Source organism: Limulus polyphemus, unplaced genomic scaffold (assembly GCF_000517525.1).
Source record: "Limulus polyphemus unplaced genomic scaffold, Limulus_polyphemus-2.1.2 Scaffold2087, whole genome shotgun sequence".
In the NCBI taxonomy this organism is placed as follows: Eukaryota; Metazoa; Arthropoda; class Merostomata; order Xiphosura; family Limulidae; genus Limulus; species Limulus polyphemus.
In genome coordinates this window covers 77,396-91,943 of record NW_013667697.1, presented here as the reverse complement: position 1 = coordinate 91,943, position 14,548 = coordinate 77,396, and the positions used below count along the sequence as shown (strand labels likewise).

The 14,548-nt window shown below is 30.7% G+C and overlaps 1 protein-coding gene across 1 annotated transcript in view; it reads right to left on the bottom strand.

Annotated features, from left to right (window-relative positions):
* Nucleotides 1-1,616: 1,616 nt before the first annotated feature.
* Nucleotides 1,617-14,548, bottom strand: part of LOC106465888 (ras-specific guanine nucleotide-releasing factor RalGPS2-like) — a 58,257-nt gene continuing 45,325 nt past the window's right edge. The window contains exons 13-16 of the mRNA XM_022393844.1: nt 10,872-10,971; nt 7,179-7,271; nt 5,524-5,721; nt 1,617-4,857 (exon numbers count right to left, since the gene is read on the bottom strand). Coding sequence (XP_022249552.1) covers nt 4,828-4,857; nt 5,524-5,721; nt 7,179-7,271; nt 10,872-10,971 — 421 coding nt within the window. The 3' untranslated portion in view covers nt 1,617-4,827. The remainder of the gene's footprint in view (nt 4,858-5,523; nt 5,722-7,178; nt 7,272-10,871; nt 10,972-14,548) is intronic.

Sequence of the window (14,548 nt, the reverse complement as noted above, 5' to 3'; positions counted from 1 at the left end):
GGTATTTTTCTATTTCTCCCCCCTATGTTCAACTACTAAAACCATGTTCTTTAATTCTTTTCTTAATTACGGTACTTAAAAAAAAAAAGTTTTAATTTTAATTTGTCTCAGTAAATAGTATTAGAATTGAATCTTCACTGAAATGCACAAAACTCTGGGCAGATGCAGTCTGGTAAACATTCAACACTAGTACCTATTTTGTATAGCATTTTAATTACATACTCACTGCTGATAAAACCTGAGCAAAAAATACCAAACAAATGAAAGATGGAGCTGAAAAAAGTATGTATGCATCAATTAGAATGTTTGTCTTTTCGGGTATTGTTTTAATACACATTATTGAAAACCGAGGATGTAGTTACCGATGAAAAATATATATAAATAAAAGGTTTCTACTGAGATGTTTCCCAAAAGAACGGATATTTGATCTAGTTATTTCTTACAACTGAAGATTTACCGGAAATATTTTCTCAGGAGTAAACATTGAAATTATTACACTACACTGAAATGTGCAACATAGATCTAATTTTAGGCTAACCAGACATCTCTGAAATGTTGACTTCAATATCCAATTCAATAAATGGGGAAAACTGTATTAATTCACTTAAACTAATAATCTGCCATAACAAACACTACAAATTAATCTGAATTCCTCATTTTTGTACTTATTGATATTTTACAATGGATTATTTTGTAATTGTATACACTAATTAATACTCTATACAGAAATTCACTGTATTGTATCATTTATGATATCCTTACTACTGAGGGTTGACAACTACACTTCTCTAGTTTTTTATCCCTTGCTGTCTGCACCAATTATTCTAATTCAAGCTTTTCATCTCCAGTTATTTCCTAACCAGTCTTTATTTGCATCTTGTTCTTTTTCTTTGAATTTTTATCATCAATGTGTGTGTGTGTGTGTAAACCCTCTATCGCAATATACAAGTTGCAGCAAACTGAGATGTAAGTGTTGCACCTCTCCCCCAAGTTTACTCCTTCTAACCTCATACTTTAAGTTATAATCCAAAGACTCATTTTATTCATTGAATTTGGGCAAAGCTATCTCTAAATTTGAAGTGATACACTAAAGAGAAGCCAACCAGTCAACAACATCCACCACCACCAACCTTTGGACTGCTATAATTGAATAGTTGGATGTGATTGTTACTCTTATAATACACATATATGACCCAAAAGTGCAAAGTGTAATTATTTTTCTGGTGGTAATGGGGCACGAACCGCAGAAACTCAGATACATAGTTTGCCATGCTAACTGCTGGGCCACTCTCAGCCTCCAAAGAATCATAATCAAAGAACATATAATGAATAGCTTAAATTCTGTTCTACTGTCATTATTCTTCTAAAGTATCTAACTTGTGAGAAGAAATATCTCATGATTAAGCATTGCAATTTGCTGAAACCAGTAAAAAGTAATTAAAAATTATTAAAGGAAAAAATCTGCATTAAATTTTCTCTTATTATTTTTGAGTTACATAATAAAATTACCAGATAACAACTGGTGTATAAATACCACAATTGTTTTCATGGACATGGGTAACTAGGTGCACAGAACAGATGTTTTAATGAACCTTCATTTTTTGTTTATGACAAACTATCTTATTCAAAAGTTCCTTTAATGGAAATATACAGGTAAACCTTTTGTGAGGAATTACACAGTTAGTCTTGAATACAACAATTTTAAATCCTTTGCACTTAAAAAAATAAGTAATCTAAACATTATTTTGAACACCCCTAAATTAATACAATCTGGACCTAACCAGTTTACACTGACAACACACTTTTCTATTTCACTATAACGTTTTCAAGTTTATAAGATTAACTTTACATCATAAGCTTTATACCTCTTCTCAAATAATTCAGGGTGTTAAAATACTTTTAAATAGGATTTCAGTTGTACCATTTTAAAGTTAAATTAAGCCACAGTGAGGTTTTTAGGCTTAAGGAAACTATTATATTGCAAAACCTCTCACTGCGATGGATATACATGATATTTACTATGTTTTAGGTATAAAGTATAAAACAGTATAAATTATATGTCTTTCAATATATTTATATTTTATTGATGATGTGTTGCCATAGGAAGCAAAACCGTTGTTAATGTTACATATAATAAACAGTTTGTATGTGTATACACACAGTACATAAAAACAGCTAGTTACTTGACTCATTATACAATTTCTTTGATTTGACATAATCAAAAACAATTAAACAGTTGCTGTGTTATTTCAGGAAGAAAGATAAGAATGAACCAGTTGTTCAGCAGTCTTCACAGACATACGTACAAACAAACGTTGGCATAGTTTACATTATGAACTACGAGTATTACAACCATTCAAGTTTTTAACCATATTTCCAAGTTCATTGATTACTTCATAGGAAACACATAAGTAGAAAGATTTTAAGTTGGCTGAGTGACATGTACACAAGCCTTTAATACAAAAATTAACCCATATTGGACTGGTTTAATATATAATTTTACACTGTATCACAAATAATGATTATTCAAACTACTGGAACTCCTTATTTTTGTTTTGTTACGCATTTATTTCAAAGCAGGTTTCTCAACCGTAATTTACCAAACAAGATCTTATTGCAACACAAAAAAAAACTTTCAAGAGGTGTCAACTGAAAGCCAGTTAAAAAGTAAAGAAACTAACATTTATGTATTATGTTTGTCAAATCCAAGATAACTGAGCATTTCCCATTTACAAAACACTTTACACACTAATCTAATCTCCTAAATGTTTTAATTACAAAATGTAGAATTTGACTACAGATTTTTTGCACTTAGAGTCACTCATAATATTTTTAAAAATTGTTATTTTTGTATCCTAAAAAATTATAAACAACAATAAAAAATACTGAAAATAACTGTTTCAATAATTTTTAAGTACAAGTTTGAAACAAATTATCCAAAATGCCAAAACAATACAAATATTGTGATGTCTTAATTGGCATCACATTGAACTAACACTAACTGCCTACAAAGAAATATTTAAAACAGTCTTTTTTTTTCCCCTTTTAATTCTATTTATTGGCATCACTGTCAGTAAAGAAAACTTGAATAATAAATGGATATCTTATCCCAATTGAATGGCATTATGTCAGTGAACAAAATAATCTTAAGACACAAACTGGCAACATCTATATTTACACTTGAATGGCATTAGGCTATTACACTAACAACTGCCAACAAGCAAATTTTAAGGCATAGATTTATTTTTATTTCAGTTTTTGGACTTCTATAATGCCACATTTCTATAGCAATATCTGCCGACTAAGGCACGTACTGACCTCTGCCTTTCTTTTTGAGAGCAGAAACATGTAGTGGTATTAGGATAATGTAACTTGAATTAATTGCTCTACATTAAAAACATGTGGCTATTTTGAGTTTTGTTAATTATTTTAACTCACAGAAGGAATCAAATAACAAACTATGAATGGTTCCACTCATCTTCTCTAGTAAGCAAATAAGAATAATTTTTATTTTTATGTCCATAGGCTCATCCTAGTACACTTTAAAAAAAAACAACTTAAACAATTATGTCACAAAAATTTGTTAATCATTAATTTAAGTTTTTATTGCATAAAATAAAGCACACATTTATCAATGTGAAATTTAACAATTCATAACTAATTTATTTAAAAACCAAACTGACTAAAATTTCATTAGCCTTTGATATTCTTCGTGTATAATGGTTTATGTTTTCCACATAAGAACATCTCTTTTTTGCAGATTCACAAGTCCATCAAGAGAATTCCATTAACACTAAAACAATCAATGATATTTCTAACAAGATAACGTTATTGCTTTTTTGCCTAAACAGAGAATAATTTGAGAACTCTTGTTAGTTTTCTGAATACATTTAGTGTATTTGTCAAAAACATTTTAGCCCTAGGCACTTTGATGACATTTTTTTGAGCTTCAGGTAGTAGTGTGTATATAAGATGGAATTTAAAATTCCAAAATCTCCTTAATATCTTCTTAGATATAAAGAAATTGTTTGAGACCATTGAAAAAAAGAGTTAACTCACTTGGAAAAATTACCCATTGCTAATATATGAAAATGGTATTTTAGTTTTCCAAGTTGTAGAGCATATTTCTCACTTCTCTCATTTTTCACAAATGTAGCTAGTTCAAGGTATGAGTGATCCAAATTTGGACAATAACTAGTCAAAAAAAGGTGCTATAGGTAGAAAAATGCAATTCACAATGACAAATGTAGTTAAGAGAACTTAAGGAGTTGAAAAGGTGAAAGTGCTTACAAATGAAAGGGCAGAATAGAAAAACATGTACATTAAATGACTTTTCTAGCTTTATATAATTTCCTGCAGTTAATTCCACTTTATATTTTTTAATTATTAAGTTTTTTTTTTGGAATGAAGTTGAATACAAAAAAAGACAGAGAAAATTAACATGATAAAGATCAAAGCAACATATTTATGATGGTTGTATATCTACCCCAAATGTTTGGTTTCTGACTCTACAAAATTACTTTTAGTAGTAACTTAACTTCAATATTAATGTGGTTTTCCAGTCTTTAATGTAGTCACACTCCCCTATGATACTCTCACTCTCAGCACATAATTTACTTTGGTTGTTTGTGTTGTGCTTTAACAAGAAAGAAAGATACATGACAAAAACTGTTTCTTTCTTCTGTTATACACATTTTTCAAATCTTGGATTTTTCCGTCGAATACATCACTTCTTACGATTGAGTTGTAGTGGTGTTCCTTATAACATATCCACTGGAGATCCAAGGGCTGCACTGTGATAAATCTTTGTCCCAGTCTTTCACTTTTTTATTCAAATGTCATCAAATTTGCTGGAGGCTATAAAACATCAAATTAAAAAACTCAGTATATATATATATATATTTATATATATAAGTAATGTATAAAAGACATAATACTGAAGTAGAATGGTGATATGTACCTTAATACATTCCTTTATTTGCTCACTAACATTTGAAGTTATAGAAACAAGGGTAAATGAACAATAAAAAAAGTATTGGAAGATACGTGTTCAAGCCCACAAAATCTCACCGTATACAACCAGTTCTAGAAAGGTAGCTGATCCTAATAAACCATAAAAACAATATAATAAAACAGTTTACAACAAAGGGTTAACTGAAGGTGACAAGTACAAACTTATCTCCCAATACTGGCATTCCAGCCCATAATAGTCACATATCTGTAAGAACAGTATAATGAAACATAAAATGTACCAGTCAGTAGCTATTACTACTATGAAGAGACTGAAAAATTGAATTCTCTCTCATAAATCTAAAAACAATGCCATAATACATCCCTTCTTTCCCTCTTTAACAATAAATGAAGTGTCCAGTTAATCTAAGTTAAAGTTAACTGTTTTGATGGAAAATAATCTAATCTTTATGCAATGTCTCAAACTATTCCATGTGGCTTAGTTTCTTCTGAAAAGCTATACATTTTCAGTTAGTGTAATTGTTTGTTTAGAACATTGAAAATCCATCCTACTTGCTGTTGATATTGTCTCATGGCTTCCTGAAGGTGATGGCACCACTCAAGAACTTTGGCTTGGGTAGCAGCTCGAAACTTGTACACATTTCCTTTCAATGGATCACTTAACTGGAAGGTGTCAGACTGATTAGGATTTTCACTCCAAACAACCATCCAGCCCACAATAGAAGCCATTTTGTTAGAAGTAGTTTTGAACTATGAAAATTACAAAAGATTAGAAATAAAATAATAGCATTTTTCTCAGAAACATTCACACATTGAAGTATGATAATTGATACTTTCGTTTTTCCTTAACTAGAAATCTATTCTTGACAATAACATATGCAACAAAGATTTATATGTCTTCTTAGCAACTGTCATTTTCTTCTCACTGAACACACTAGGTTTTTAATTTCATTTATTTTAGAGAAGAACAAGTTTTGTGAACTACTAACCCAACATTCTATATCAGAAATACATTGAAAAACTACATGCATTGAAAAAGAATTAAATCTGAGTAATACTATAAAGTACAGGGATTGAGTATGTTACATTAAAATGATTTTGGGGAATCATTACAGTCAAAGATGCCAAGTCTGGTCATTCTCTATCCAATGACCATGTGTCCTTACAATAGCCCTGCAGAGCCTACAGCTAAGTTTCCTTTGCAAATGGCTTTTTAATAAGGTTTTCATGTCCAAACTAAAAGAAAACTTTTAAATGCATATACATATACTCACCCAGTAGCTTAGTTGTAAGCTTGAAGGCTAAACTTCAATACCCTGTTGCACAATCTTGTGTTTAACAACAAAAATATACAAACACATTGTTTCTTATTTCTATTTCACTTTCTAAGCTCCGTACTTTACCAAAAGAAAAATTAAAATCTTTCACATGGATATTAAATACCAAAACCTTAAACTAGGAAACAATAAGCTCCAAAGCAGCCTATCAAACTCACATTTCTTCACATATTTAGCAATTATCATTTCTACTCATATTAAAAAGCAGATGTTTGAATACACCTAGAAACTAAATATATGGAATGACCTTACTCCCCCATAACATTCTTGAAAATAAAAATGAAATATCTGATCCCAAGGTGTCACATTTATTAGCAGCTAGTGATTTCACATAGGCCTACCCATTAAGCAAGCAGTTAATAATAAATAGTGTTTCTCGGTTTCTGCTTTTCAGGCATCATATACATTCCTCTATTACTTTGGTACTTGTTAAGGGGAGGCAGATTCGTTTAAACATGTATATTTTAATGCAATGTGTGGTTAAAACTACATATAATAAAAAAACATGTACTTTATATCACATCAGGTAGTGTTTGCTTGATAAATTGTACTGATCCATCAGACAACTACCTTGTGGTCTGTCATATTGTTTACTAATCTCAGACTAGCATTAATTATTCATCTATGAAACAGTAATAATTATAAAATAAAACAATAATGTTCATGTTATCCTCCATACTGATTAATGATGACAACAAAACCAAACAATAATTTATAATTAATGGTGAATGTGAGAATTAATTTTATAAAAATATATATATGTTTTAAGCCTACAATCTTTAAAAGCTTGCTTCGTACATAACAGTGCTTCTAGAAAATACCCAATTTTATAAAAAAGTAACAATAAAAAAAATATAATTAGAGACTTACATCTGCTCTCTCATGTCCTCTCAGGGTTTTTGGAGAAAAATAAATTAAAGATGTGCCCCACAAGCTTACCCAATACCTCATCCATGATGAAACCTGAAAATGTATTCTAATTATTACTTTGAACTTTGAAGCACTGAAACTTGTCTGTAAATAAAAATAAGTTATTGGTCTAACATTTTCCTTACTGCAAACACTATGATTTTAGATAAACATAACTTTCTGTTTTTATTGCACATTTAAAAATAGGGTTTGAGAGCAAACAAAAATTGTTTTTAGTTACGGGTAATTTTCTTCAAATAAATACAATGCAAAATCCAGAGTGAAATTTAAAAACAGAATATGCTTCGAACAACTTTTATATTTTGTTCACCCAGAAGTAAGGAGTTTTTAACAGCCCTTACAAAATCACTTATGTCGATTGATTTAATTTATCAAGCATGTACACTGTCGAATGTATCAGTTGTAGAATAATTACGTAGATCTTGTAAACAACTTGAAGTTTTACTCACTAAAGGTCCAATAAAAATATCAAAGGAGTGCCAACTTATTAATTTTATTTTCCAAATTGGCAGCACCATGTTGAAAACGTTTGCAATTGAGCACAATGTTACAATTCTTAATGCATACACAACTGTGCTGAATTGTTGTGATGATTTGCTTTATTGCACACCACCTTATAATATTTAAAAGGGTGGAGGTTTGGAGTTTCACAAATGTAGAAATTTAGGGTGGTTTATTTCTACTTTAAGGTTATTTTTATATCTACATATTCAGGGTGAGTGCAGACAGTGAAAGGCACTAGGAGTTGAGATATTGTGGGTTCAAGCACTCAACTCCTAACCCTTAACTGATTCTCTATAGCTGCTGACTATTTTGACATCTGCATTTGGATTTTGTCTGATAGATGGAATATCCCCAACAAGTTTGGGAGCTATGTCCATAGACATTTTCCATTTTGAATTAATGATGATGACAAGGACTGGTAACGAAAAATATATTGCAAACTGTGGTGCCCATTTGATTGTTCGTCTGTCTCATGTTTAAATCAGCTGCTTTCTGTGCTGCATTTGAAAAGCTGTGCACACAGGCAAAACTCAACATTCACTTTTGAAATGATGGATAGATATGAATAATGTTGATGCCAAATTGTATTTCACAAGCAGGATATTCTATACTAAATTGTTAGGAATTAATCACACCATCATTCACATTTCAAAATGTGACGTAACTTAGAATACAAATGTAGATTAACCTCACGTTATTGTTGAGTGGCTCTTAGCATGACTGAAATGCTCAACAATTACTTTTAGCGGTGGGTGGTATAAGTAGCTAAGAGCTTAGGCTCTGAGTTAAACCAAGAGTGCAAAACAATTAACCTTTTTAAACCCCATGAAATAATTTAAATTGATAGATTAACTTAAACTTCTTCTGTTACTGGGGGATGGGTACTTTTGCTTGTGAAAGATATTTCACATACACACGTATATATATAGTGTAGTTTAAACACTAACATAGTTCAAGGCTATCTGGTTATATTTCGGCAGAATAGAAGGCTTTAAAATTTCAGGGGTTCTCAATCAGTCCAGGACCCCCCTATTTGTCATACAAGTAAAAATCAACAGAGAATAAAGACAATTCTAAACACTCAATGCTAGTACAATAATTCTGTATATACATTTTCTTTTTAAATTACATAACTTGAAAAAAACTCAATCATATAACATGTAGAATACTAAAAAGTAGGGTTGGGCATGACCTACTGATCAGTGTGTTTAGACTGTGAATCTGAGGACTCATGATATGTGTTCTGCTCCAAAAAAAAACACACACACTATACTTAGGGGCTGTGGATGTGTTATAACAGTGACAGTCAAATCTCATTATTCAGTCATACAAAAGATGGTGGTGTTGATTAACTGTCTCCACTCTAGTTTACAGCCTAAATAGCCACTGTGTAGTTTTTGTGTGAAAATCAAAAATCAACTAAATAATTAATGCCTTCCCCGTTGCAGAAATAGACAATAAAGAGGTTGAGAAAGTGAAAAGACTCTCTTTAATTATTTTATCATTTACTTAAAAAAAATCTCGAAAGAGATTTATATTTTTTGAACTTCTTTGGAAACTTTCATAAACCACAGATTGAGAACATCTGCTTTATATTTTAAACCAATGTTAAAGCTGTTACTTACTATTTTTCTTAAAATTCTAATAAGATATATAACTTTAACTTACAAAATAAAGAAATGATCTGCTAAAGAACTCATCATGAAGTACCACTAAATAGATTCCATATTTACAACACCCAAATCTTTTTTTTTTTGCTAATTCTGAATAATACTGTTTTCCACAGTGAACAAACTGGTTTTAGGAAATACTGAAATATGTTGAGATTGTACAATTCCGACGTAATCAAGTAACTATCACCACCATAACAATCAAAACTAAGTGAGCTCTTCTGAGAAATATGTCCCTTGACTTCAATCTAGCACTTGGAAAACTGACTACACAATTAGTTAGGACTTTCTGAACAAGAAAAGAGTAAATGACAACAATGCTGCTACACATCATATTCAATTTTGTATGAAAATACAACATTTAGGTTTAGTTTTCATTAATAATTTTATCTATATGAGACACAAGTCATTTTTGCAACAAATATTAAAGAATAAAAATCTGATGAAAAAGATGATCTAGAATAATGTCTAAATGCAATAAATAATCAGGCAAAATTTTTACTTGCACTTACGTTTCTACTGCTGAGTTATGTTCCATAAAATATATTTTATATAAGGTTTAATTAGGCTGCTAGCTTCTAAGAATTGACATTAAAATGTTAAGAAATTTTTTCATACTAATGCAAAAATGTGTTTTGGTTTTATTGCCTTTGTTTCTCCCAAACAGTGGTTTTGCATAAGCAACATAGGCAAAGACATTTTGTTTTGGTACAAAATACATTAGTTGGGCTCATTAACTTATACATCAATAGAAATAAATATTTGTCATACTGTATCACCCAATTGATTGATTAATACGTATGCCTTCTAAGCTCATTTTCAAATTATGCAAGTTACAAAGTCTCTCTTTAATACTGTAAAATCAAAGTTCACAATTATTACGAGGTCAATTTCCTAGATATGATGGTTACCAAAATACTTAACTTACACAGGAGTTTATAGGAACACACATATACTGGTATATACCTTGACAATTAATCAAATCACTAACAGTGTACAGACAGGTGGTATAGACTGCCTAATTTCCAGAATGAACAAGATTTATAACAAATCACTACAATTGTCCTTGACAATGGATATCCTGAACACTTGATAAAGAAGAAAATAAAAAACATCAACAATAAGCAAGAACATTAAAACATTGAATCCCAGTCACTACCACCCAAAAATGGTCCTTTTTAGGACTTCCCTGAAGACAGCATCTCATTAGCAACTGAAATGCAGGATATTTTAACTAGTCAATAATTAGTATCTAATACAAACAAACTAATAAATAATTAGAAACTTAGTTGACCATATAGTACCAATGCATGCCTTTTACTTTTTTGCTTTTGTAATTTTACACATGTAAATGGTATTTCTTATAAGAAGAAATATAACACTAAGTAAAAAATCCTACTAAGCAAGTAGTTATAATTCTACAAAGAACAGAAAAATGTTATTATAAAACTTGACTTACAGCTGGTTTCTTGCCTTCTTTGAGCAATGTTTTGCGTTTCAGACAACCTTGGAATCTTACCTGCCCATCCAAGATTTCTTGGGAGATTTCACCTGATCCACTGATTTAATGTTATGGAAAAAATAATAATCAGGATTGTGTTTAAATCCTGGAAAAATCTCGGCATTCTTTAGAAATTAGACTTAAATACTTGATAAAAAACAAACTTAACTTATATATTCTTCATTAGTAGCACTGATACGTTAGTATCATCAAAATGTACTACAATTTAAGGATAAAAAATTTTTAATTTGTGCAAATTGAAAAGAATATGAGAATATCAATATAACATATAAAACAGAGTATAATGCACAATAAATTTAGTACACAGACTTACATTAGCATTGCTTAAAATGGAAAGGTCACGTTACTTAATAATCATAGACAGAGCAGTAGCTAGGGTAGAGCAGGAGGGGGAAGTTGCCCAGGGAGCAGCTAGAAGGGGGGGTGCAGTTCGAGCACTAAGCCTGTTATTCCAAAATTTATGCAGAACTATACAGACTGGAGGATAAGTAGAAACTTAATGTTTAAACTTAGCATCTGAAATGAGCAAGATATCTTGCTCTATTTAGTATGATATGGTACTTAAGTCCCGCCATCACTTCTTATTCTTCAAACTATGTCGTCCCGTTCTTAAGTTATAATATATATCAATTATTTTTATATTTTCTAGTGTTGTGGTATTTACCAACTCATTTAGTTACATGCTTCTTTTGTAATATCTATATGTCTTCATGAAAAAAGACAAATAGGGCTCTAGAGATATCCAATGTTCTGGGACATCTACTGGCTACAAACATTACAGGAAGCATTCTCGACATGGTAATCTGGTTTTTACTGTATCTATCATTGCAATAACACGTGGAACATTGATTTGTTCGGTAATTCATTTATGTTCTAGTAATCATCTTTAAAATATATTTATCCTATGTTATGAAAACACTTGATTTTGATGGAATAGCGACCATGATTAACAAATTTGTTCTGCAAGGATGTGTGCCGAGAAAATCCTAAATTATATGGAACCTTCACAGACCGACGACCGTCTAACCCCAACCGACATGCATGGGCCATGATGAAAAGGGGGGAGGGGTGCAGTTTGTGAAACATGCCCAGGGTACAAAAATGATTGACTGCAGCTCTGATCATAGATCAAACTTCATTTCCCTGGTCTAATTCTTGATTTTTTTTGTGCCACAGATACACTGATTTACAACTGTTGAGGGTGACCTGTCTATAAACTATAGAATCTATTCAACAACTAGCTTATGTGGAAACATAAAACATATACTGATGATACCAGCCAACCTACTACTTAATGCTGAATAAGTGTACTTTAGTCATGGTTATAATTACATTGCTAGAGAAGCTTAAAGCCCCAGCCAAAGTACAGACTCTTATTCCTTCAAGTATGGGGTCCTGTTGCATCCCATTTGTCAGTGTACAGTCCATGTAGCATGGCATTTCTCTTATTTTTTAACCATTGACCACCAGTCAGCAGCAAACTACTTTTTTCAAAAAGATGTTATTTTTTAATTAATTCATTTTTACTTTATTTAATCATTCTTTTCATTATATATCATTTTTTGACATCATGTTCTCAATGTATATAAGTGTATAAAACACTGGAAATCAAAATTACTGATCTCTACTCAACACTATAGTAACAGGACAAACAAACACAAACCAAGCCTAGTCTCAGCAACTTGGTATGTAACTGCACAAACTAAGCAAATTAATCCAAGTTAACTACTGTAATCTCAAAATAAATCTCAGAATTAATTAAATATTTATAAAAAATGAAAACGAATACTAATATTTTTAACTACAGTCATTGAGAACAAAAGTTATAAAATCTAATTAAGTAAGCCAGATGCTTCTTATATTTTTAACCTAATATTTTTTTAAGATAGCAAAGTTGGGTATTTTGCTTAACAGTAATCAATCCTACTTCAATTGTTCCATTTTGCAATTTTCCAAGTTAATAAGTAGGCCTACTAATTTATTAGCTACTTATCCGCTCGTGCCTACTTTTTACAATTGGCTCAGCACTACAGCAACTGGACAAAAAACACAAGCCTCATTTTAGTATAAAATTACCACAATCTAAGTAAATTGATCCAAGCTGACTATTGTGTTTGCAAAATAATTTGAAAATAATGAAAATATTTTTTAAGAAATTAAGAAGAATCCTAATTGGGCCTTTAATTAAAAAACAACAAATCATGAGAGCTTAGCTTTAGTTTTTACTTTTCAGCATCCTCCCTGTCAAATAATCAAGCTTCTGTATGGTTAATATGTTAGTGTAGGGCACTAAGTAATTATTTTAGCATCCAGCAGGACTGGTATGCAAAAAAGCTATTTATAAGCATTGTTTTATTTATTTTTTCTGTCTTGTACAGAAGTAAATTGTCCCCCCCCCCCAATCAAAATACACATTTTCTTGGCAAATAGAAACCTATACTTTAGGATAGGCAGAAAAATTCTACAGAATGTCTTATAAGTGTGTTTGTTTATAGTTAAGACTCCTTGAAGCTGTATAAAAACATACATTTGGACATTTTTTCTTTGTGAATTACACTAAATAAATGTTACAGAATGAGAAAATATCAATTCTAAAATATTTTTGAGTTGCAAGTTGGTGAAACAGGGTAAGAATTATTATTTTATCTTAAATTTTGAAATGGTATTGACCTGGCATGCTCTTGACCTGGAAGCTGCTCATTGGTCGTAATGATGTTAAAATAGAAGAAATATTCATCCTTCTGGTTTGTGGTTAGAGATGTAAATACAAATAGTTGGTACAGAAACTATTTTCATTTATGAAACTGAAAACAGACTATATAACATATATAATTATATGAAAAGAATGGAAATAAAATAGTGTGTGTGTGTGTGTGTGTGTGTGTGTGTGGTATTTCAAGCCACAGTTCAGGATGAACCAAGTTCATAGTTACCCAACATTTTACAACAATAAGAGATTCATAAATCTAGAACTTGGAAGGACAAGTAAAGTGACTTTTTAAAGTAGGAATGAATGAGAAAAGACACAGTGTAAAAATTGAACAAACATAAAACATTATTTGCCACACAAAAGAACAACAGTGATGAAAATACAGGCCGATCATTTAGTAAAAGGACTAACTATAATTAAAAGTTGAATAAACTAGTGAGAATATTAAAAGTGAATAATGAGGTAAACTGTATTTCTAATTATACCTGTCATTAAGACATTTGTATTAGGCCTATTATAGTTTTAATACTAAATTCCTTATTCAATTTATTGGAGATAAACTGTTTTCAATAAGATAAAAATTAAAATAATTTTACTTCAAAATAACCTGATATATGTTTGTCACATTGATTAAAAGAAAATATATATTTCACAGGATCAGCAGCTTTTGGTTCTCTGCATGATAGATATGAATTGGAATGAATAAACCAAAGGTACTCTCATAATCAACATTCTCTCTGTAGCTGACCAATAACAAAGATATATAACTAGTATCAAGAGGCATCTTTGCTCATGTGATAGTTGTAAAGCAGTCCCACATACATAAAGCAATGTACAACACAATAGAAATATTCTGAAAGCCTCTTTGACTAAATCTGGGTACAAAAAATAACACAAAGTTAAG